The following is a 23,567-nucleotide window of genomic DNA, read 5'->3' as shown; positions in this document are numbered from 1 at the left end:
ATCTCAGGGTCTGAAACAGAGCTCGAGTTTAGAGGAGGGCCTTTAGATGGCATTCACCTTGAGCATGGGGTCTGCTTTCATGGATGATACTCAGGTGTATGGCAGTTCTAGGAAGAGAGGTTTATGGGTGCAGTGATAAATTACTCTGCTATTTACTGACAGACTCACCTCCTTCTGTGCAAATGGACTTTAAAGGGGGCCCATATAATCATGTTAGCAACTGGTCTAGCTGAGAGCAAGTAATAGTGTCCCTTCCCACATCTTCAGCTGCTCAAAAGTTCTTGTGAGAAATTTCACTTCTGAGGCTAAAATTTCCCTACATGTACCAGCGTTTATTTATTTTTGGCTGTTCTGAGAATAGAAGGTTTCAGCCACACTTCAATAATGAGAGAAGAATGAAATGAGATTTTCTTTGTCCCCAGAAATGTTGGTTTTAAACATCCTTTCAGCTGAGTGGATGATATTGGAAAATCGGGATGTGACAGTGGTGCTCCAGCATTCTCCAGGGGACTTTGGGCTTGACTTCACGGTTTCATGCAGTCTTTTGTGGCCAGTATGGAGCCTATGAAGCAGACTTTTCCAGTTCATTTTTTCTGAAGCACATGGCTAAGGAAAGATTTACTACAGAAGCATCTGCAACTAATTTAACAGAGTAGCCCAATGAAGTATATTGCTGCAAATTGCTACAGAGACCTGACATGGTTGGTGGCGAGGCCGGGGAGGAAGGTCTTTTGCATGGCTGTCAAAATCAGAAGAAGCTACCTCAGTCTCTCTTGTGCTCTTGCTGAACTGAAGCAGAGGCAGCACTTTTCTAAAGAGCTGTCCTGTGGTCTGAAATGGGAGATAATTTCTCAACAGTGAGGTGTTGTTTCTCCTTCCCCTTTTCCTTGACCCCCAGGAAGTTCTTTCATCAAGGAAAGATAATTAGTGGACCAGAGTATTTTGCCAACCACACTTAATGCTGGGGTGACAGCTGAGCCCTCAGCGCTTTCCTCAAGCACCTCCAGGTCCAAGTGGGCAATTAAAAAAGGTTTTCTAGTAAAAGTCTTATCCAAACTAGTGAGAAGAAGAGAGTGCAGAGAGTAGCTGATGTCTGAGAAGTGTGAGGGTCGTTTTTTGTTTTAATTTCATTCTTAAGCTCTTTCCAAGACAAGACCTGGCCGCCATTGCTGCTCTGACCTTTCTTCTTATCTCATTCCTTCCCTTCTGCTGGCTCATGTTTCAGTGGTGCGATATGACTCCTCTTGCATTACCCCTGTCTCATTTCACAGTTCTCAGTTCCTCATGAGTCTCTTTCCTTCCTTAATTTTTGTCATGTTGTTTAAAAAAAAAAAAAAATTCCCAAAATTCTTTGATGGCACCACATGGGCAGAAAAATGTCTGGAGGATCACATCATTCAGTCTACACAATGCCTGGATCTAAGCCATTCTTTGAGTTCATTGCTTACATGACCTCTAAATATTTATTTTTGAAATGGGTTTACAAATTGCTATGATTGATTAAAAGACTCCTGAAAGATGTGTATTCTTCTAAACACATGCTGAATGGTGGTTGGTTTTAACAAAACAAAACAACAAAAAAAGCAAACAACTTGTTTAATTTAACATGAAGTAACAGATCTATACAAAACTAAATGTTGTTTTATTAAATCTTGTGAACGGTGTCTGAACAGCCAATACATATTCAGGGTGACAATAATCTTGGCAGCAAACTCTTCTATCAACATTTCTAACATGAGAGATATGACCATAATTTTCTTTCAACAGCCAAGTTTTGGGGGTTTTATTTTGTTTTGGTTTTTAATGTACTCCCCTTGTGCTTTTGCTTGGACAACTACTGTGTCTAATGTAATTAAAATCAAACCCTCTCTATTAGTGTATATTTAAATTGCTTTCTGTCCTGTATAAACAGGCAGATCTTGGCTCCAACTCTCTGCATTAGTATGTGAGACGTGAGGCTCTTAAGACTACTGGTTAACTGGAAATCAGGTAATGGAGGAAACTAATTGTCATTGCCTTGTGATGAAGGCTTAGTGAATGTATCTTAATAGAAATACATAGATGACTCTAAGGGTCAAACCCAGATACGAGTGTGGGGAAGCCTATAGGCTGTAGCTAATTTGATGAGATATACATGCTTATCTAGTCTTCCTTTGCTACAGTGATAAACAGGATTACTTCAGATCTGGTCAAACACCCTCGTACATACTTGCCAGGTAAATATATATGAATAGGTTTGTCTTGTGGATGAATAGGTTTGCCTTGTGGAATATGAGTATGGATGTGTAATATGTTTCAGCCTTCTACTTGGAAATCTTTATTTTTTCAAGTACTTTATACTCGGGATCAAGCCTGGGACTTCATGCTACAAAACTATCAGCCTACTCCAAGAGGCATAAAGAGCCCTGTCAAACAGCTCTGAGGCAATCACAGGTTTAAGACAGATTTTTTTTGCTGTGCCTGAAGCTATGTGGTAAATATGGCAACGTAAAAAGCATAATACTTGAGGAGGTAAACAGCTTAATCTACTAATCTTGCTTTCTAAACAGTACGTGAGAGAACAGATGACTTGCTTTGCCAAAAACAAGCTTTAGAAAATAAAGTAACAATGTCATCTTGTTTTGATGATGTAAGTGGGTGAGGGTAATACTATTCAGCCATAGTGTTTCATTATAATTACTGATTTAAAAAAAAAAAAAATATCTTGAGAGCATGTTATTACACTAACATGCTCCAAATTCAACTTTCATCAGAGAGCCCAACTGTGTTAAATGAGCTGGATCTTTGAAGGTAATATTCACTTACCATCCAGTGCCTCCCCACACAAAGGCAATAACATCTGTATTATGGGGCATTTCTATTGCTTTAATCACCACCTACTGCACTCTTACTAGTAATCAGTCATTAATTCTAGAGATTAACGACACAAATCTGGATTTATTAGTGCTGTAAACCTGTGGGAAATAGTGAGTAGAATTAGTGTATTTTCCATAATAACAAATAACGTGGTTTTATTAGACCTGAACATGGTGTGTTGATTTCTACAGTAAAAATGACTACATGTGAGCCATTCAGGTTGCTTGAATGATCTTTCATCAGCTTGGCTGTAACATTTCAAATTGTAGAACGCTTTCCCACTTGCTAGCAAAGTCTTGGTCCCTGACTTAGGGGATCAAAAACTGTTTGGAAATTGTTTTACCCCAGAGTAAAAAAGGCTTTTATTTAAAAATAGCGCTTTCTCACATGTAATGTTGCCACAGTAGAGACCCCTGTTTTTCTTGAGAGGATGGGATATGCAAGATGTGTGTGTCTTGATGTGACTATTTGTAAAGCACCTCACTGCTGGACTGCATCCTGAAATACAAAACTGGTCCAAGAAACAAGTTTCTGGTACAAAATTAGCTACAGTGCTTGGTGTTCCTTGGTTTTCAAGGGCTTAATCTACCTGTCGAGCCATGTATTTGTATTGCACCAGTCTATGCCATGTCTACGCAACCATTAAAACATCTTTGCAATTGTTAGAGGCTTTGAAAGGTCTGTAAGTCAGTAAAGATCCCTTTCTTCCTGGTTGTTGTGTAATTTGCCATCCAGTTGATTGTGACCACTTTTAAGAAGGGCTGATGAATATGACTCTTATCCAGTACCCCTTACGGACCAGTTCTTAAGTTCAAGGTAAAAAGTTCTTCCTCAGCTTTGTTGCCTTTCAGTAGAAACGAACTTTTTTATTTACAACACTAGCAACTCTGTGGTATCTATTGGTTGTAATGCTCCAAGGCTGATGAAGAAAAAGGACCACAGAGATTGTTGAGCCTTAGAACCAAGCCCATGAAGGACTTCTAAGAGATAAAAGCTAAGGAATTGTTGAGTACAGTAATTTTCTTTACAGTGTCCATTCCTGTGCTTTGGCAGGTATGCTGCCGTATCTTCCACTGGCTGCATAATCTGGGCATCTCCTTCTGTTGGTCTGATAAAGACAGTCTTGCAGTAACCCATCCCAAAAAAAAACAAATGGAAGGGCTCTTGGGGCCAGATCCTTGTCTGAGAGGAATTGGCATAGTTATCTTGTAAGCAGAAGGTACAAAAAGGAGTCTATTGTACCTGGGCATGCAGAGAGATGGAGTGGGGTATGAACCCCAGGCAGTTGCCGTGACAGTGCGTAGGGAAAAGAAGAGGGGAAGGAGTCTGAATCCTGCAAAGTTTTAAGAAATATTTCCTCTCAATACATGCACACATTCTCTTCACTTACTCGGGCTGAGCTGGAGACAGCTGGTATTCTTCCAGACACTGAGGAAGCTGGGCGTCAGCACTGTCTGCTTCAGATAAGATTAATAATGTATAGCTTCATGGGGAATGGAGCCTAATCTGTTGGGATGCCATGGCAAGCACTCCTAGTGAGGAGGAGCAGCTGCCTGTTTTGGGCCTCCTGAGAGGAATGAGATGAACCATCTGAGACAGATTCAGATCGACTCCTGTTTGGTTCTGCAGGCAAGTTGCTCGCACCTTGTAGTCGACTGTGTTGAAAGCAGCAGACAGATCTATGGACTTCTGATCATGTCCAACTCCTAGCTCTGTACACTTCAAAACTCTTTTTGAAAAATGACCCCATAATTCAACACAGTAATACAGCAGAAGGAACTTTGTTTCCTGCTTGTATAGCGGACTACAAGGGTAGCGTGAGCTTCCTGAAGTACATGCTAACAGAAGTCTTGACTGACGAACCAGAATAGTGGCTGTTTTTTGAATGAAAATCCTCCGCAGTCACTTTTGCTTCCCATTTTGAATTTGGAGGTTAAAAAGGTAATTGTTTGATCTCCTGAATGCTTTCTGTGTGGAGCACAGGTTGGAGACTTTTGACCTACCTCTCTTGCACTCTGTGTATTACTGTCCAACCGAGGCTGGTCTGTGCAGTGAAGCCATGATCTTCATCTTCCTCAAATAGTGGATACAAAAATGATTCTCCTCCACAAAATTTCTGCCAGTCTTAAGTGGTGTTAAAATAGGCCAGAAACTGTTTGAGCCTATCCAAAAATGCCTTGCTTTGTCTGAGATGTGTTCTGCCCCCCCAGTGCCCTGTATTTTTGTCTGTATTTTCCTTGCTCTTAAAAATGGTCAGAATGGCTGAATGGATTTTTCCAGTGACCCTGTGGGAGGCAGCTGCTGCGTGTGTAGGCATCTTGAAGACTCTTGTGCATGTAGTTTCCCCTCATCCCTGCAAGGTTTACTTGGTAGGCATGCTTGTGATTCAGTCGTTTCAAATACAGACTCTCCACTCCCAACATGTGCATGAGCAATTTAAGGAGAAGGAGATGTGCAGACTCTCTAGTTTTAAAAAAAATAAACCAAACCCAGTAAAACCAATGCTTGCACTAAGGCAGCATTTTATCTGTCTGTTTTCACTTTGGGACATGAGTTCTCATGATCATAGAATCATAGAATAATTTAGGTTGGAAAAGACCTTTAAGATTATCGAGTCCAACCGTTAACCTAGCACTGCCAAGTCCACCACTAAATACACGATTGATAGATACAGTTTGGAGTCATGAGCATCTTTGTTACTATTGCACGTGTTCATAAAGCACTGGTGCTGTGTACTGGTACTGTACTGGTGCACTGGTACTCTTACTGCTGCAAAAATAAAGACAACAGTTCTCTGCCTAGAAGCAGCTCTCCCTCCCCGTTTTCAGAAATAATGCTCCCTCCCTCCCTCTGTTCAGCAACTCAGGGCTAGTAGCTACAGGTGGGTGATTTTTAACATAACCATGGGTTTACCTGCAACACATTTTTTTAGGGCAGACCTCCTGCCAGGGTATGTTTCCTGGGGCTCTAAGGTTAAAGGGAGCTGAGAAAACCTGACTTCTGTCAAGATCACCTAGGCCAGAGGGCGGCATGCTTCAGCTTCCTAGCCTCCTTTAATTTATCTTCACTTTCTTAATGACTGCCATGTAGAAAAATCCTGGGACATTAGTGGCTCTTGGTATTGCAGAGGAGCTTGGTTAGTAGCCAGAAGATTATTCAGAGCCGTGGAGTGTTAAGGCTTTGTAGGCTCAAGCCCTTTCGGGCTCCCTTCAGAGATCCTGGCTAGGATCTGCCCAAGCTTGCAGTTTTGAAGCAGCTTTTAGGGTCAGCCCCAGGTAAAGCACACCACGTTATTTACCTTTGCTCATCCTTGGATGCAGTTAAAAGACAAGGCATGAGTGAAGAATAGAAAATTAGGAGGGGAATTCTAGATCGCTGGAGGCTACAGCATGTGAGTGCTGGTGCTTTCACACACTCCTGGTGGGGGGTTCTCACTCCTGGTGCTTAACCTGAGGCAGGGAGAGCAATAGCAGGTGCTCCTTTCCTTCTGGTTTGAACACGGTGTAAGTGGCGATGTACCCAGCGGGTGTTAAATACATCACTCGCTCTTCTGAAACCTGAACTAAGTACTTGGTTAGTTGCTCAGTGTGGAAAAAAAAAATGAATTAAAAAAAATGCTTCAGGCTTGCAAATCTGTGCAGAAACTGCCTCTCCAAATCAAAAAGTCAGGTTTTGTGCCTTGGTCTGTGGCAATAATTTGATGCTTTTTCCTCTTTGAGGTTTTCAGTCCAAACTCTCTAAGCGTGGGTTTCACAAACGATTACTGCTAGGCATGAACGACTGGTTTCCAGCCTGGAATAATTTGTCGTGCTCCTGAGAATGCTGTTGCTTTTACCCAATTCTGTGATTATTCACTGTAGCAAATTATTCCTGTAATATTTGTGGTAATGACAACTGTAAAATAGAATATCTGTAGTTACCGTTAGGTTAGCAGAAACTAAAGGAAAGTAGTGATTGCTGAACTAGATGCCTTGCCAGAGATGTGAGCTTAGGTCTGTACCTTTCCCATTGTCAAAGGAAATCCATTATAAGTCTCTTAAATCACATTTGCTTCATTGCTTCTACACAGAAGTGAACTATCCTTTTTTTATCCTATACGGAACAGTTTCACCCTGGAAAACTAATCTAATTGGTATTTTATTTTATTTTGGCTTGGGTTTTGGCAGCTTTATGGATACACTGGAGTAAGGGACTATGTGAAGTTACTTCTTCTTGCCCTCAGCCTTTTCTTACATAGGCACCATAATTATGACTTTTCCCCTATCTTCTCAAAAGATTTAGGTAACAAAAATGGACAGCTGGCAGAGGTGGGCTGCATTTGGCCTAGTGGTGTAGCAATGAGGGGCTTGGTACCCCTTAGTAGGGGTAGGTGCTGCTAGGAGCAAGTATGTTTCTACAACTGTATGCAGACAGTGCCTCGAGACAGCAGGAGTCATCCCCTGTACCATGCCCCCACGCAGGGACCAAAGAACAGCTCTATGACCTCCCGGACACAGAGCAGGTGGTGCAGCGGCTCGCCCCAGTGAAGGGGAGAGGGTTGTTTTTTGTATAAAACAAAGCATTTTCAACATGACCGACATGGAGAAGTGTACTGGCTCAGAGCTAGACCTCCATGTCTGTTGTCCTCATCCCCTTTCCCACCATCACTGCCACTAGCTTCAGTGGTGTGCTCTGCCTTTCTCTTGGGTTTAGCCCTCTCTGCTTGATGGCTGTCTTCAGGTTTTTCCCCTGGTCCTTTCATAATGTCTGGATCTTTTTCTGATTTTTACATCCCTCTTGGAGGAGGATTCGGTATCTACTGCTGCTGCTGGATAGGGGCAGTGTACAGCCACCTTGCAGGTCCCATTTAACTGATGTTTAGGACTGCAGCGTCTCAGTAGAAACCGGGAGAGCCCTGGGCAGTTTAACATTCTCATTTCCATACGGTAGCAAAACACTGGTGAATTCAGGATGCAGAGAAGAATGCAAAGGAAAACTTACATGCTTTGTGAATTTAAAGATACAAATTATATCATCTCTGCTGGGTCTTATGATGTATGAGCTCAAAACTTGCTTATTTTGGTATCTGGTTCTTCGTTTGCCACATATTTCTCAGACTACGCATGTTTTGTCAGTCCTTAAGCATGGCTCACTTAAGCCTGGATTATACAGATAACGTAGACACTGCACTGTATTTCGAACCCTGAACATCCTGCTTTTCTCTTGTCATTGACAACTTATGTATTTATCCTATAGTGGATGATGTCTAATACTATTATGCTGGCTCACTGCTGAGCTTTTTAACCAAATGCTACTGTGGCTTGTCTTTAGTATAATAGAGACGCATCTTAAATTAAAATGCTTTATCGATATGAAAAAACTTCTTTTGTTTTGTAATTAGAAAATTTGCTGTGCTTTTAATTAATACAAGTATTGAAGAGTATTTGGTTTCTGAGTCTATTTTTTGCATTCCACAGCCACATCATTTTAGTGATTTATAGTTGAAATGCCTATTGAAAGCCTCCATAATAAAAATAAAAAGGAAATTAGATTACCTCTGAGACTTAAAAGAGCTGTTGAAGAATTTATTAGAACAATGTTAAAATCGTCCTAAAACAAGTCATGTTAGTCTGCAGGTTGAAATGGGATGCCTGGGAATTCAGAGTGCTGTACTACTACGATTAATTAAAATGTAGTCAGCTGAAACCTCCACTATAATCAAAATTGTTCCCCAGGGTTTTACCTTCATTACAGTCCTGGTGCAGCCTTCCAGTCCTGACCATTGCTGAGCTAAGTAATTAGTTCAGTTGAAAAAAAATAAACAAAAGGATAAAATTACCATGACAGTACATAAGATTTATTTTTTTTTGTTGCTCTGCCAGGCTCTGTTTGATAGTATTAATTGTATATGGCCATTCTTTCTGCTGCCAAAGACAAACAGTGAGAGACAAAGTATATCTGATTTGAGGGCTATGTTGTTTTCCATATTGTAAGACTTGGATTATTTTACAGTTGCTGTTTTCTGTAACTTGGCTAAGACGCCGATCTCCCCTCTGCAGATGTGCTGCCTATCTCGTCCCTGTTGTGCTGTGGGTAGTGTTCTGCTACAGTGGGGTTTCCTTATCAGCAATTCTGCAGTAAATCAAGCAAGAGGAGACTACATTTCCCAACAGGGTCTCGAATGAAGAATTCACAGCGTGTGAATTCATACAGGATACCAGAGGACATCTGCCTTATGAGGCTGTCTCCAGAGTTCAGTCTTCAGCACTGCTTCTGTCTCTCCCATATCGTATATATTCTGACCCCAGCTTTACATAGTCTGTCATCAGTTTGTCCTTGAGCTGGATGCGGTAGTTAAATCCTTTGGATAGGGCTAACCCTTATCATTCTCTTGTTTCATGTCAGGACACTCTCCCAGAAGCTGCTGAATAGCAAAGACATGACAAAGAAGCCTTTGATTGTGGCTGTTGATACTGAGACTGGAGAATTGTAACCCCAAATTAAAAGGGATCCCACTGAGCTGTGTGTCTCTGACAGAGCGAGCCCCAAGTTTGGTTTTCATCTTAATGATCTGAATGCAACTGGTTTGGATTCTCAAAAATATTTTTAAAAACACTGGTGCTTTTTCAAGGATTAAAGAAAGGGACTTCATGTCCTTTCTGTCTGAATATAATACACAACTATTATTTTATTCTACTAGAGCACTTTCTTCAAGAATCCCATAGCACTTTATGTATGTTATTTAGGCTCCAAAACTCCCCATTAAGGGATATTTCTGCATCTTGTTTTTTGCAGTAAGACAAAGTGAGATGGAAGAAGTGCTAGTGATTTGCTAAAGGCTAAGCAGTCCCTATCAGATGTAGAAATGTATACTCCTAAGCTCTTTAATATAACAAAGCACGTGCATGCACCTGACTTCCATCCAAATAAATCTTCTAGGATTCCCTCCTCTGACCACACGTAGTGGGTATGTACACAAAGTGCAAAGAAAACACAGCGTATCAACTCATATATGTAGTACATCCTCAACAGCTGTAAAGTATGAAACTGCTCAGTACGTACCGTAGCTTTGCACTTTTAATAATAAAAATGTCTTCCATGTTAACAGCTCTTTTTAAGTGACTTGTCATGGGAAAGGACAGTAGAGAAGAAGCTAGCCATGCCTTCTCCAGTGGTCTCTCCGTACCCTGCATTGCTTGATGAAACCTGGCATTTCTTCCTTTTGTTTCACTGGCAAGGAGCAAACTTGATGGGGAACCCGCCTTGCACATTTGTGATAGGGCAGAAGAAGAGTCTAAAATGGGAGGACGATCTGTGCTCTGAAAGAGATTTGTGAGATTCTTTGCCCACGTAAGGGGACAATCTCTAGGAAGACTCAAGAAACCTATAATTAGACTACTTGTTGTCCACCTCAGACAGCTGGAGGTCAGATGAAAGTTGGTGTGAGGGGGAGCGAATGCTCTGTTTTTTACCCCTTCAAGAGTTTCAAATTTCCTGTTGCAAAAGAGTTAAGAGGTCATACAGTTTCGATCTCGTGGTGTCTACTTATTTATATCGAGAAACTCCATTGCAACCTGAGCTGTCTCGCCTTCTATGTGGGCTGGTGCTGGTCGATGGGTGAACGTACAGTGGGGAACGTGCAGCCCATTGGCTTGACTGCGGGAGACAAACTGCACGGCAACAGCATGTGCTTGAGCACATGAGTCCTGATGCATCATCTCAACCCTTCCTTTTTCTCTCATACTGACAAGCTCGTCCTGTACAGCCCTACTTGCCTCCCAGGTGGGATTTTCTTGTCTTCCCACTCTTTTAGGCAGGTATTGTGTGAGTGGACTATGATGGTATGCATCAAGTTGTATTGGATGACATCCCTAACCATTATGTTAGCAGAATAAAACATAGTAACAGGAAGAATGGCTGCCACTCATTTTTCTATTCAAATTGAGACAGACAAGACTTCATGTAAAATGCCTATTTTTTCACTATATTTTGCACATGATTTTTAAATTGTCTCTTTAGGGAGAGTCTCTAAAACATCTGGTATTCATTTGGGGATTATTTTACATTCTTTTCATCCTTCGCTCTTGTATTCTTCTGCGATATTATTAGTGGTTAAGAAAATTGCATGAGTACTGTGCTAAATACAACCGTGTTGTAAATACTGATTTTTTTTAATGTTATTTGCGTGCTAGAGATTGGACACTGTTCTCCTGTTCAAGTGAATGCCTGAGGAACAGATTGGTATACTAAAAAGCTGGTTATGAGTGAAAAATGGAAAAGTTCAGCTCCAAGGATTTATTTTAACAGGACTATGTTTAGTCCAAGTTTCATTTTATGTAAAATTGTAATTTACAGTTTTGCAGCTGTGCATGTGCACTTTCACTCTCTGATGTTTGAGACAAAATAATTCAGTGTTGTTGGATTACTTTCTGTGGCGTTTTAGCCCCAGTAGTCATCACTGTGAATTTGCTGCGATTGAAAGAATTTAGGCTTATGTAATGGAAGATAAGAAATTTGTGTTAGAATTTTGTATAATCCCAGCTTTAACTATTTCTCCCTGCATGACTATGCCACATTGTATAGGTGGGATTTTCATTGGTAATTGTTTTAAAGTTAACCACCTTCATCTTCAAATGAAATATAGATACAATCTAGCCTTGCATATAATCCTTTTCCTTGGCAGATGTCACAGAGCAGCAGAAAGCTGTGCATACACCATTCATGGAGAAACTCCTTCAGCAAAGCACAGCCATTGCTGTGCTGGTGCTTTCCCAGGCTCCCAGCTCCTGCTGAGCTCCCCTGAGAGAGCAAAGGTCTTTCTGTGAGCATGCTGTGTACCTCCATTACTGCCGTAAGAAATGTGTGCCCCACTGGAGCACTCTATTTTTAGCTTACTTCTGTAGCTGTCGTTAAACTTGGAGTTGGGAACAGCTCTATGAAAATGACAAAACAATCCATGCAGGTAGCCAGCTGTATGTCCTCAATTTTTAAATACTTTTGAAAGCATATTTTCAAGTATAGATAACCACTGCTGCTCTGGGTATATACATGCTGCCTCATACCGCTGCACACTGTTTTATAACATTCCAGGTAAACTACTTCCAGGTGTTTAATTTCATTCTCATCATCATTTTTAGGCAAATCTGTCATAGTTGTTCTCCATTTCATATAGCCAAACTGAAAGTCCATATAAAATAAATGCATTTTTCAAAGGAGATGCTTCATCTTAGCCTAAAATACTATGTTTTGCTGTTAATGGATAGAGAGTGGGTCTCCACCCCCTGCAACTTTGTCATTTGTCTGTACACAACTGTGTACATATGTACATGCATTTGTATGACTGCAAGAGAGAGATGCAGATGTGACCGGGGCAAAGCAGGGTGCATCTGCTATGTCCTCGGTTGCGCTGGTGGGGCTGCTCCTTCTGCCTCCCCTTCACCTGCACTGAGAAGACCGCAGGTTCCTGTTTTTATGCGGAGGCTGCGCACAGCAGACCTTGTCTCACATGAATGGGTTGTGTACCAATCCTGAATAATCACTGAAGTAAGGTCTGAGACCCATAAAACCGTACTGAGTGGGACCACAAAGATGTCTGGGCGAGAAGTAAGGCACCGAGTGTAGCAGACAGTGGTCTGCCTGCAGTTTTCACCAGTTTGGAGCTGGAAATTGCAGCTGCAAAGCAGTGTGGTACTGCAGGCCTCTAGAGTACGTAGATCTTCAAGTAGATTTTTTTTTCTGTGCCTTATTCTGCTTAGATGTGAGCATGAAGCTTTATTGTGCTTTCGGTAGACAAGAGTGAATTTGCCACGGTTAAAAGTAGTATTTCCTAATGCAAAATGTGAAAACCGGTGTTGGAGATCTTTCCATTAGTTCCAACACTGTATCAGACTGAAAGAAAATGCAGACTGCTGAGGCTATTCCTCACCTCAGAGCAGACTGTTTTCTGCAACAAGATATCACTATACCTCTGGTGCACAGAGCAAAATGCAGCAGGGGACCCTATGGAAAAGTTCTGTTGTTGGTTTTTTCCTCCTATTTTTGGGAGATGGATTTGTGAAAGCAGGTCAGACAAAGCTTGTGTCTATGTGGCTTGTTGCGAGTACGAACTTTGATTTTCTTCCCTGTTACAGTAAGTCTCAGGGGAAAATATTCTTTAGTAGAATGACTACAATTATTTAATTAACTGTTTGCTTAACTATAGCTTTGTGATTTTTCTGTGCCTGTAAGTATCCCTCTTTCCTATACAGCATGTATTGGCACATCATCCTCTGTCCCTTCCTAGAAAGTATATTCAGGAGTCATGGCAATAGTCACAAAAGGTTTTTCAAAGTGAATTTCTATGCAGGTGTTGAGGTAGAGCTGCTTCAGCAGCTGTAGCAACTTGTTTTCATACCAAATATTGTGTTCCCTCCTCATGCAGGCATACACACAGAGAACTGTACCCAAGTACTCTCAGACTGACTCTCTAGGTGCCACCTTTACCCTTCTCACAGTCTTCCATCCCCTTTTGGGTGTCCCTGCCTGGACCTTGGCTGCAGCACCAGCTATGCAATGATGGTGGTGGCTGGAGGCAAGTCCTGGGTCCTGCTGGCTTACTACAGAGCCACGTGCCAATGATGCTGTAGCATCTGACAGGGCCTCTTGCTGAAGGTACTTGTTTCAGAATGAGCTGAGGTGTGCTTTGACTCCCCTCAAAACCCCAGCTTGTTTCTGTCAGTTCAGTTTGGCAGGCAGGGAGGAAGATCCCAGCATCAATTGTTGTTTGGTTGCACCAGGAGAAAGCCCTCAAGCAGGAACATAAATACAGCGAGCAGTAGTACGGATCTGACTGCTGGTGGGACTCACTCATCCCCTGGCACTGTTTGGATTTAGCCATCTGGCTCTGGCCCTGCTTACCCCTGTCAGCTGAGGGTAACAGTGCCAAAGCCAGGAGCTTGTGAATGTCCCCTTGGAGCTTTGCCTGGCCAGCTGGCAGCATATATCATCAGCCAAGCCTCCTCTTCCTCCTCCTCCACAACCTTGGACATGTCAGTCAACACATACAGCCATGCCCTCCCACCCCCAGTGAGGAAAGTGGATTTTAGCCCAATCTGAGCCCCCCTAATAGAAATGAAGGGTTCCAGTCTTTCTTTCCTGCACTAGAGGATGAAAAAAATACCTTTTCCTCCTTTTTATTTTCTTTTTTTAAAATTTTTTCCCTTCCATGGTGGTCTCCACTAGGATGGGCACATCGTGCCCATTAGAGGTCACACCTTAGCAAGATGAAGCTAGCTCATTCTGGTGCTGGAATTTTATAATGGAGAGGAGAGAATAGGAAGACGAAGATCCTACCAAGCAGGATCAGCCCCAACTGGAAAGAGGTTAGAAGCCAACTGAGGTTTGTCTACGTTAGGACATGAGGCCTGTTCGCTCAGATGTGCTTCTTTCTAACTTCTTCCAGTAATGTCATGCTCACATCTATCATCGAAGTGATACTGCCATTTTCCATTGCTGTCATCCTCTCATCCGTATGCCAACAAACCTCCCACCAGTTCGGGTGACAGAGACCTTTTAGGCTCAGCTCCTGTGGGGAAGGTGTGATGACCTTCCCTTCAAAACAAGCCAGTCCTTGGCTGCCACTGGGACGCAGTAGCGCTCCCGCCCCTCTGCCAGGGGGGTCTTTGTGAATGCTGTGTTTGTAAGCTACGGTCACATCTGTACTGCTTTTTCTTTAAGCCACCCCCTACACTCCTGATGTCTTTAACATTGATGGGGAAATAATATTTCCCCACACACAAATGGAGAATGGGTACCACAAAGTGTCATAAAAACTAAGTTGATTCGTTAAGCGATAACTTTAGGCAAAACCTGAACATTTAAAAATTTATAAAGATGTATTTGTCCTCTTTTCTATCAGTGTGTAACAACTGTTTATAAAAGGTTGTTGCCAATCTTAGGCTGCACTAGTTGCCTTTATACTGTGAAGCCTTTTACTTGCTGATGAACTTGATGAATGCGTTTGCAGTGCTTCAGTAACCCTCCCATAACAGCCCCTTCATCCAGTTCTTGCAATATAAACCTTCTGGATGAATCTGAATTATCACGTGCCACACAGCCCGAGTTGGCTCCATGGCATGCTACCCTAATTATCATTTGTTAAAGAGTCTCAGGACTGCTAGGAAGGTGTTTTGTGTGAAATGGATGGTGTTTATTACATCCTCCAAATAAACTTAACGCTCAAGACTCCAAGCATAAATTACTAAGCAAAAATCAGAAGCAAAGGACAATGAGATGATCTTATACTGAGTTGAGAATGACCAAAATCAGAAGTTTCTTCAGCAGGTAGACTTTTGCCACCTTGTAATCTTTCACTTTTTCAGCCTGATGCATGGCATTGTTTAACCAGCAGGTATATTAAGAAAAGACAACCTGAAATAAGTGCAGGAATTCACCCAGTCATTCTGGCTTAGATGAACTCCCAGTGACTTAGTGACCTCTCTTGCCCTTTGCTTACTATTAATCCAGAACCTATCTGCCTTTCTTCAGATGTTTCTGCTAAGACTTTTATGTAGTGTTGATGTTATGAACTCCTCTTTGGTGCTGTCGCATCGGTGTTCAGACCTTCGGGTCAAGCGGACCTTGCTACCCTATTTCTTCAGGTTACCATTCCTGTGTGTTTGCTATGGTCATGTTGCATTAGAGAGTGTGTGTGTGTGCCAGTGCTAAATCCATGGCTCCAGAGTGTCTTTACATGATAACAATCTCCTCATGTTGGAGTCCACACCACAGTATTCATGATGTCCATGTGACCTGAAGTGTGTTAGGATCTGCTTACAGACAGGCATGCGATGCTGTACTCTGTCCAGGCTTTTTTTTTCCCTTAAGAATCAAAACAGTTTAAAATGGTGCTGAGGAAAACTGTTCAGCCAAATGTGTTTTTAAAAGGAGAAGCAATGCAGGACCAGTGTAAAGCATACAGTGGAAAGGAGACCAAATTCAATATGATCTTTAATCCTGCCTGTACTCTGGTTGAAGCTGAGCAACTTCTTTGGAACTGTAAAGGGATTTGAGCATGTGTTCATCTATTAATATTTTTTTTTAATATCTGTGCTATTTGCAGAAAGCCCTATATTGCAAACCTGAAGCCATACTTTCTCATATTGTACAAAATAATGTGGATAAAACATCGCTCAGCACATCTAAATGCACACTGATGATATGTAACCATCACCCATATTGTCACACATCTCTTTTTCTCTTACTTTCAGAACGATACAGTCTATTGGCATGGCTGTGTGCTTTTTATATTAATCTAAACAGGTAAAATCAGATAATATATATTCTATTGCACATGCTGATATCCTTTTATTTTCCCATTTCCTTTAGACAGTGATAATGAAAATTTATGTTTTGAAATTGAGAAATTCATTATCCAGAAAAAACCTCAATGCTGACATGCAGAACTATTCTAGCAGGAAAAGCATATCTGATCCGAGTCATCATCAGTTGCTCTCTAATTATGATGACAGTACAAAAATGAAGCAAGCTTACCTTCGCTCAGGAGTCTCTTTTTTGCTGTATCCCAGGCAGTTTCCTCTCCTTATTCACTTGAAAAGGGAAAATGCACTTGAATAAAGAAAAATAAATACTAGAAGAGTGAGGGATTTAAGGAGTCCTCATCTGAGTTCCTGATCCACTTGTTTTTAGCGAATTGCAAAAACCCTTGATCCAGTAGTAGCTCAGAGCAACTGTCCTCTCCTCGTGTGTTCTGTGGGCTGACAATCTGCAAGAATAGACCTGAGACGGTGCTGCAACAGGGAGGCAGTGGGGGGACCTTGGCATGGAGTTGGACCAAACTCTAAATATAGCCCAACCCACTTTCCGTGCAGTTCTCTTCACACTCTGAAGGCAGATGACCTTGTCGGAAAACTGACCTCCCAGCATGTCACTCTCTACAAAGAGAGGATCTAACGGAACAGGATTGCGACGTAAAAGGACAGAAAAGCAATCAACCATATGCTTGCAGCAAATGAATGTAGGTATGAGCTCTATTTTTATGGCAGTTGCAACTGATCGAGTCATAATGTGCTTTATTTGATCACTTAGAGAAGTGAGCCGCATGCCAGTTCACAAAAGCCCTTTACAGATGAGAGATTGCATTGTAATTGCTAGTCTTAAATAGAGAGCACTGACATAGATGAAAAGCCTGTCGTCTTTCCTCCTCTCAGAAACCGTAACGCAGCAGAGTGTGTAGAATTTCCCTAAAAGCTTCTGTCTATAAGAAATTATCCTTCCTTTCACTTGCTCTTATAGTAAGACTTCTTGGAAAAAGTGAGTTAAATCCACAAATATATATTCTGGTACCATATAAATCTGAGATGCTAGGGTAGCTTGAAAGGGCAGTAGAATCTGCAATATCAGAGACCAAATTGCAGAGAAATGTGTAGAATATGCAGAGGAGGAAGCAAGAGAATAAGAGACGTAGAAACATAACCCTTGTGCCTTAGATAGGGAACTGCTTTTCAACAGATGTTTTATAATCCGGGGAATTTGCCACTCTAACTCTGTGGCAACATGTCAGGGTATTTTGTTCTTAACCTGAAGGAGATTTTAACTTGATATGAGTCAACCTGATACTCTGTCAAACAGGGACCTGATACTGCTATGTCATATGAAGGCTTCTGAATAAAAAAAGCCGCAGAAATCTGAGCAACTCAAAACGTCTTCTCTCACGTTCTGTGTTAAGACATGTAGGAGAGTTGGGATAGAAGCTTGTTTGCAGTATTGTTCTTCAGTAGGATATATTTGTTGGTGGTGACATATATCTAAGTGTATGCTACATTATATGCATGCACCCAATTTTCAATATTCAGAGAAAACCTGAGAAAACATCAGGACTGTGATAACTGTATGCTATAGACGTGTATGTCTGCAAAATATGCGTGAGCCAAAAAGGCGTGAATGATATCAGTGGTCAGTAAAGTGGCAATATGTATCTATGAACAATAATTTGGGCTGTTAGGTTTTTGCAAGTGTGCTATATATTTTTTCAATTGAAGCCTACTATTTTTGGCAAGTTCCACTGTGTAATTTTATCATGATCTATCGGCTTGAAGTCCGCAGGGTCAGCCAGACTCTGTGTGTTACCTTCACAACAAGAACTACAGCTATGAGGCACAGCTGCTTCCCAAGATAGTGGGAGAACAGCAGAAAATATGAATCTTCTGCAATATTAAGGGAGGCATCACATCTGGGACCATACTACATTCCTGGGCAAAACTTGCTCATAAGTCAGACCTAGGCTAGAGCCCATCCATTAAGTAGTTTTATGGATTTATCCAAGTTCCTCTTTCCTCCCAATTTTACCTGTTTCTTCCCCATTAACAAGAATAAATGTTTGTTAGGAGTGAATATTATAACAAATGAAGGATGCTGGTGTTTGACTTTGAAGAGGGGACCTGAAAAAGGAATGAGTCTGCCTCCAGATAGACATATGTTGAGTGACATACTAGCACTGTAAGTAGTGAAATTCTAACTGTACAGGATACCAACATCATTAAACTCCGATAGCATCATGCTATCTGTGCTCCAGGGTGGTACCGTGATGCAATCCAGACCAACCCTACCAATTCCAGCTCTGCAGTGCCATTGCCACTTCTGCCCCTCTCTCCAGTGCTGGGATATTGAAATCGCCACAGATCCCCTCATTCAGAGCGTGAAGGAGATGAGGATAAGGGAGGGAATATGTACTCCTCCCCAGCATGAGTTAGTACTCTTCACCGTCCGCAGCAAACAGCTGGAGCAGCTTCCGTACATGATAGTTCGGTAGTTCTTAGAAAAAGAAGGAATCACAGTGCTCGGTGGGTCCTAAGGCACAGGAATAGTCATACTTTGCTAGGAACTGTGACATGCACTTCTCCTATATTAATATTGTGGAGAAGGGGTGATTTCTTGCTTATACAAATAGTATGCTGGTTGGCTTTGGGGAGGGAGTATTAATCTTTGGGGAGGCTTTTATAGAGCCATGCTGTTTGTGTGTACAGGGCTGTAAATGTTGCCTGACCAAGCCCAGTGATGTGAACTTCCTGAAAGGAGGGGAAAAGGCTTTAAGAGTGGTTGTGTGAGTTCGTCAAGATGGACGGAACAGTATACTGTTTGACAGCTGTATACACTCAAGTTTTCTTTAGGATGGCTTTTGCATGAGTTTCCTGTCCACGCCACCAAGAAAGAAATGTAGTAGCAAGTCGGGCCCTAGTTTGTGTCTAGCTTTTCCTGGGCTCGTAACTTGTGTTTTCCTTATGATGCTGGATGGTCTTTCCGCTTCTTTGACTACCCAGCCTTCGTTGGTAGCATTTCCTCTGGAATGATCTGGGTCTGGCTTTTCCAGAGCCCAGGCTGTTTCCTCTCTCAGATGCCTCCATTGGGATTGATACTTATTTCAGGCCAGCCCTGTGGGGTTCCCCCTCGTACAGTCACACATCCCGTAACTAGTATTTGTGAACTGATTTTTTCTTTTGATTAACCCCAAATTCCTAGGCACTTGTAGTTGTTTAAAGATCCCATGGAGCATTTCACAAGGTGAGATATGTGAACCATAATGTCTCGGCCAGTTTCCAACGTGGTTAACTGTATCCTGGCTTGCCCATTTCCTCTGCTTTTCAGAGTTGGATAGAGTGTTCTCTTACTAGCATAAACTGTTGCACAGTATTGCTGGCATCCTTTTGAGTGGTTTCTAAATGTATATAATGCCTGGCATCTATCAAGAAGAGAAGCCCTTTTTACAAGGTTAAGTATTTAATTTCGTAACATTCATCCAGTAGATTTGTAAACAGCCAAAACCCATGCTACTTCCAAACAAACAAAACAGTCTCCCACTTCCCCGTCTCTCTAGAAATATGCTTTTAAACTGAATTTGGAGACTTAAGGAGATCATCGGAAGTTTCAGCATAAAGGATAGTTTTTGAGAGAACAAAAGAAAGAGAAATGAGGAGACTGCAGCGACTTGTGGATGTCATCTGAGCCTTCACTCATGGTGTCATTGGCAAAGGGTACTAGAGCAAACAACAGAACTGATACGCACTCTGTGCTGATGTATTATTGTATCTGCAGGCTCTGGTTGCTCTTGTTTGGCAGGCCATAATGAAGAAATCAAGTTGGATGGCAGACAATAAAAGGGCCTGTCATATTCCTAACATGTCAAATCTTTGTGTTTGCCTTTTGCTTACCATGGGTTTTAAAACTACAGTGACTAAATGAATATTGAGTTCTCCCTTCTTACGTTAGTGATGCCGTTATTCCTTGTGTGAGGCAACGGTAGGATGTCAAATTCAACCCTTGTCTTGCAGGAGAAAAAGTTATTCTTATTAGAAGGAGGGTGGCCTACTACTTTTACATCTGATCAGTCACTTTCTGTGATTTTTCTAACGTGGTTCTGTCTTATAAGGCAAAATATAAAAATGTAAAAGTCAAATTATGAATCGGGCTGGCTTGTAGCTGTACTACAAGCTGGGCCTAACCTTGATCATGTGAAGTTTATTCTTCTGTGCTTACATGTGTACAACAGAGGATTTCCTCTGGTCTTATTCTCCAATATACCCTTTATTTTGTCTTTTGTTTCACTCCCAGTCAGCAAGTCAAGATGTGTCAAAAATGAGTTTGGAAGTACTCATTTTGAATATTAAAGAGAAAGTGTTAAAAATAAGGGAGAAAGGAGGGGTAGTTGTTAGAAATGTTCTGTGGGCTATCCTTTGCATGGCACATAGTTATGTCTGTGTGCTAAAAATTTTCGATCATATCAGAGCATAGTGAAAATTAATTTGATATTATTCCATTAAGACCTGTTCTTTTTTGCTTGAACGGGCAGTGATTTTAATTTAAATTGCCATTCAGTGTAAGAAAGAGGAACCTAAACCGAATATCCTGTCATCAGATTTATCGGGGGAAAAAAAATTGTTTGTGGTAGATGCGCCTTCTGAACTGCCCAGGGAAGGGGTTTACATTTTTGTAAGAATGTTGTCTTTGTAGTACAAGCTATTGCCAATACTTAGAAACTGTTACAGGCAATTCCTACAGACTGTTTGCAAGAAACTCTGGCTTGGCACAGGCTTAGGCTGGATGCAGTGGGAAGGAGCTTATACTGTCTGAACGTTATCTAATGGGACAAAATTGAAGCGCTTTTGATTCTTTGATACAACTGTGTCTGTTTCTGCTCAGTCACATATTGTATGCCCTTCAGGTATGCCTCGCAAGTGCACTTTAAAATACCTTTTTTAAAGTACCTTGGCAGGTAAAGACTGCAGTTCAAGGCATCCTCGCAGATACGAAAACTTACTGTTGTGCTGGGATAGGCCTGTTTTGGGAAAGGAGTCCTTAGTTCATAGAGATGGGAATGGAAAACAGTGCCCAGACCTTGGGGGACCGTGGCTGGTTTGGGATGATGGAACCCTGGCACCACATGTAATTACCATGGAGATTATGTCAGCCCAGGCAGGGAGGCAGCTCTGTTCTCTGTTGCAATAGGCTGACAGGGAAGGTTGACGGAGGAACAGTAACCAACTGGTAGTCACCTGCAACAGAGCTTTACCTGCAACTTCTTACTTCCTAGTAACAATAACAGATACCAGTTCATTCAGTTTTTCCTCTTTAGTTCCAGTCAAAATACCCAGGTATTTTAAGGCCTTACGAGTGAAGGCGCTTCATTTGATTCATGACCCTGGTGAGAAAAGTATGAAAACTTCATCAGTGTTTTAAAACTGGAGTTGCAACAGCTAAAATGGAGGAAAAAAAAAAAGGCAATATCTTTGTTAATTTTTGAAGTGGCACTCTGCTTAGCCATGTTGTCATTCTTTCTTGCAGCAAAGATTTCCACTGAGCTGTAATATTATGTCTTTTGATGCAATTAAATATTCATTTTTCATTTCCTGTCAGTATATGTATTCTCTTACTGATCTCTAAGACTAAATCTTGTTTTACTATACTGTTTAAAATGATTTAGCTAATCCTTATTCAAGGAGGTAAGGGGATGATTTTTTTTTTCTGTAATCTGTCATCTGGATTTCTCAGTCGTGCCACTGCAGATGATGTGTGCCCGTGATGGGGAGAATTGTCTTTCTGGGGGTGCCAACGGACCCTTTCTAATTTAGTCAGAGCAATTTGGGAAATGAAGAGGGTACTGACACTGTTGTAGCTATTTTTGATGCAATGGTTATGTGGTGATCTTCCCCAAGGACAGATTACTTTTGTAACTAGCATTTTATCTCATTTACTAGCAATTTCTAAAGTATTGTCATGGTAAATAGCCAGCAACTGGTCTGAAGAACCATGTAAATAATAAAATTTGCATTCTTAGCCATTCCACGTGGCTGGTCTGGAGGTCCCCAAAAGAGCTTCATAGCTATTGCTTGGCCAGTTGGCTTTACACCTTGGGCTCCAGGGTATCTGAGCTATTACTAGGCTTCTCAACAGGAAAATTCACAGCTGTCCATTGCCTACAAAGAGGGAACTTAGAGAGGATTGTCCTGGTAGACATGAAAGAGATCCTCCTTTTGGGATTAGCGGTGCTGGTGACACACAACTGAATAATTTGGGATCTGTCCAGGAGGTAGTTGGAGCTGCTGCTTGACTGCTGCCGCTGTGCACCACTGGCTTCCATACCTGCTTCTCCCACTGCTATGAGGCACCTTTACATCCCTTCCGATGGCCTCTCCTTGTCTCTCTATCCCTTTCCTTTTGTCAGGGAAGTGGTTGAGCTTGGAATCCTTTAAAATATTTAAAATGTTAATCCTTTTTTCTTAGTTAATCAGCCCCCCAGCCAGGCCTGTTTTATTTAAAAGATCTTATCTGTTCCTTTGGATACTGGTGGGCCGCATGGTAGGACCCACCTGAGCTTTGTGTTTCCTGCTGCCCTGCGGAGTGATACCATAGTGGTATGTTAAAACACTGTCATCACCACTTTTAGCACAGTTACTGTGATCAGCACAACTGTGGTGGCAAGAGGAGGCCTCTCAACTGAGCAAGGATGAACAGGGGCCTGGGAGCCAATTTTGCTGACAGCTGTTACATTTTACAGAAAATTAATTGACCTTGCACTGTGTGTACCTGATGGGACATGCAGGGGAGATGCAATGAGAAAAATTCAAAGTAGTGCATTGACATTAAGATTACTTAATATGATTCACTGAAGATTTAGGCCAGTTTTTAATGGCAAAGCTATGAGAATAATAAGGAAGTCTCAGACTTCAATTTTACTCTTTTCCCTGACCTCCTCTCTGCCCCTCTCCTCCCTTCCTCCCAAAGAAAAGGAATCTAAAATGGCAATTAAGAAAAAACTCGAGACGTGCCCAACACACTTGGCATTTTGCTCAGCATCAAATATTTTTCAATCTGCTGAATTTAAAGCTGGGAGCCCTGAGAAATGTTTTTCCCCCAGATTAATGAACACGGATCAGTACTGTTTAATCAACCAATAAATAAAAACATAGCCTGCAAAGCAGCCTGAAATTAGTCCATCATAGCACACCCAAATTGAATGAACTATGCCCCCCTACAGAGTAGTGACAAGCACATACTTTCCTGTAACGTATCTGAAACTAGAAAGAGAGCATAACAAATATAAAACCTTTTTACACAGTGTATAGGGCTTTTTGTTAAAAATCAGAAAACAGAGGCTTTATTTAAAGTCTGGTTTCAGATATGAGGCAATTTTGGAACAGTCAGAGGAGAATGGAAGTCAGGGGGGGAAAAGGGGGGCAATA

The 23,567-nt window shown here is 41.6% G+C and overlaps 2 protein-coding genes across 8 annotated transcripts in view; one reads left to right on the top strand and one right to left on the bottom strand.

Annotated features, from left to right (window-relative positions):
• Positions 1-16,624, bottom strand: part of FILIP1L (filamin A interacting protein 1 like) — a 221,238-nt gene extending 204,614 nt beyond the window's left edge. For 2 of the 4 annotated variants that reach the window (XM_009289703.2, XM_009289704.2), the window contains exon 1: positions 16,366-16,624. The gene's annotated coding sequence lies outside the window, so the exon portion shown is untranslated. The remainder of the gene's footprint in view (positions 1-16,365) is intronic. The other 2 variants (XM_009289705.2, XM_009289706.2) reach the window with 1 other exon arrangement.
• CMSS1 (cms1 ribosomal small subunit homolog (yeast)) overlaps positions 10,514-23,567 on the top strand; it is a 40,156-nt gene continuing 27,102 nt past the window's right edge. The window contains exon 1 of one of the 4 annotated variants that reach the window (XM_009289709.2): positions 10,514-10,617. In XM_009289709.2, coding sequence (XP_009287984.1) covers positions 10,545-10,617 — 73 coding nt within the window. In that variant the 5' untranslated portion in view covers positions 10,514-10,544. Of the gene's footprint in view, positions 10,618-16,698; positions 16,854-23,567 lie in introns of those variants that run through there. The other 3 variants (XM_009289712.2, XM_009289708.2, XM_009289710.1) reach the window with 3 other exon arrangements.

This window comes from Aptenodytes forsteri, unplaced genomic scaffold (genome assembly GCF_000699145.1).
Source record: "Aptenodytes forsteri isolate BGI_AS27 unplaced genomic scaffold, ASM69914v1 Scaffold61, whole genome shotgun sequence".
Classification (NCBI taxonomy): Eukaryota; Metazoa; Chordata; class Aves; order Sphenisciformes; family Spheniscidae; genus Aptenodytes; species Aptenodytes forsteri.
This window is presented reverse-complemented; position numbering and strand designations above follow the sequence as displayed.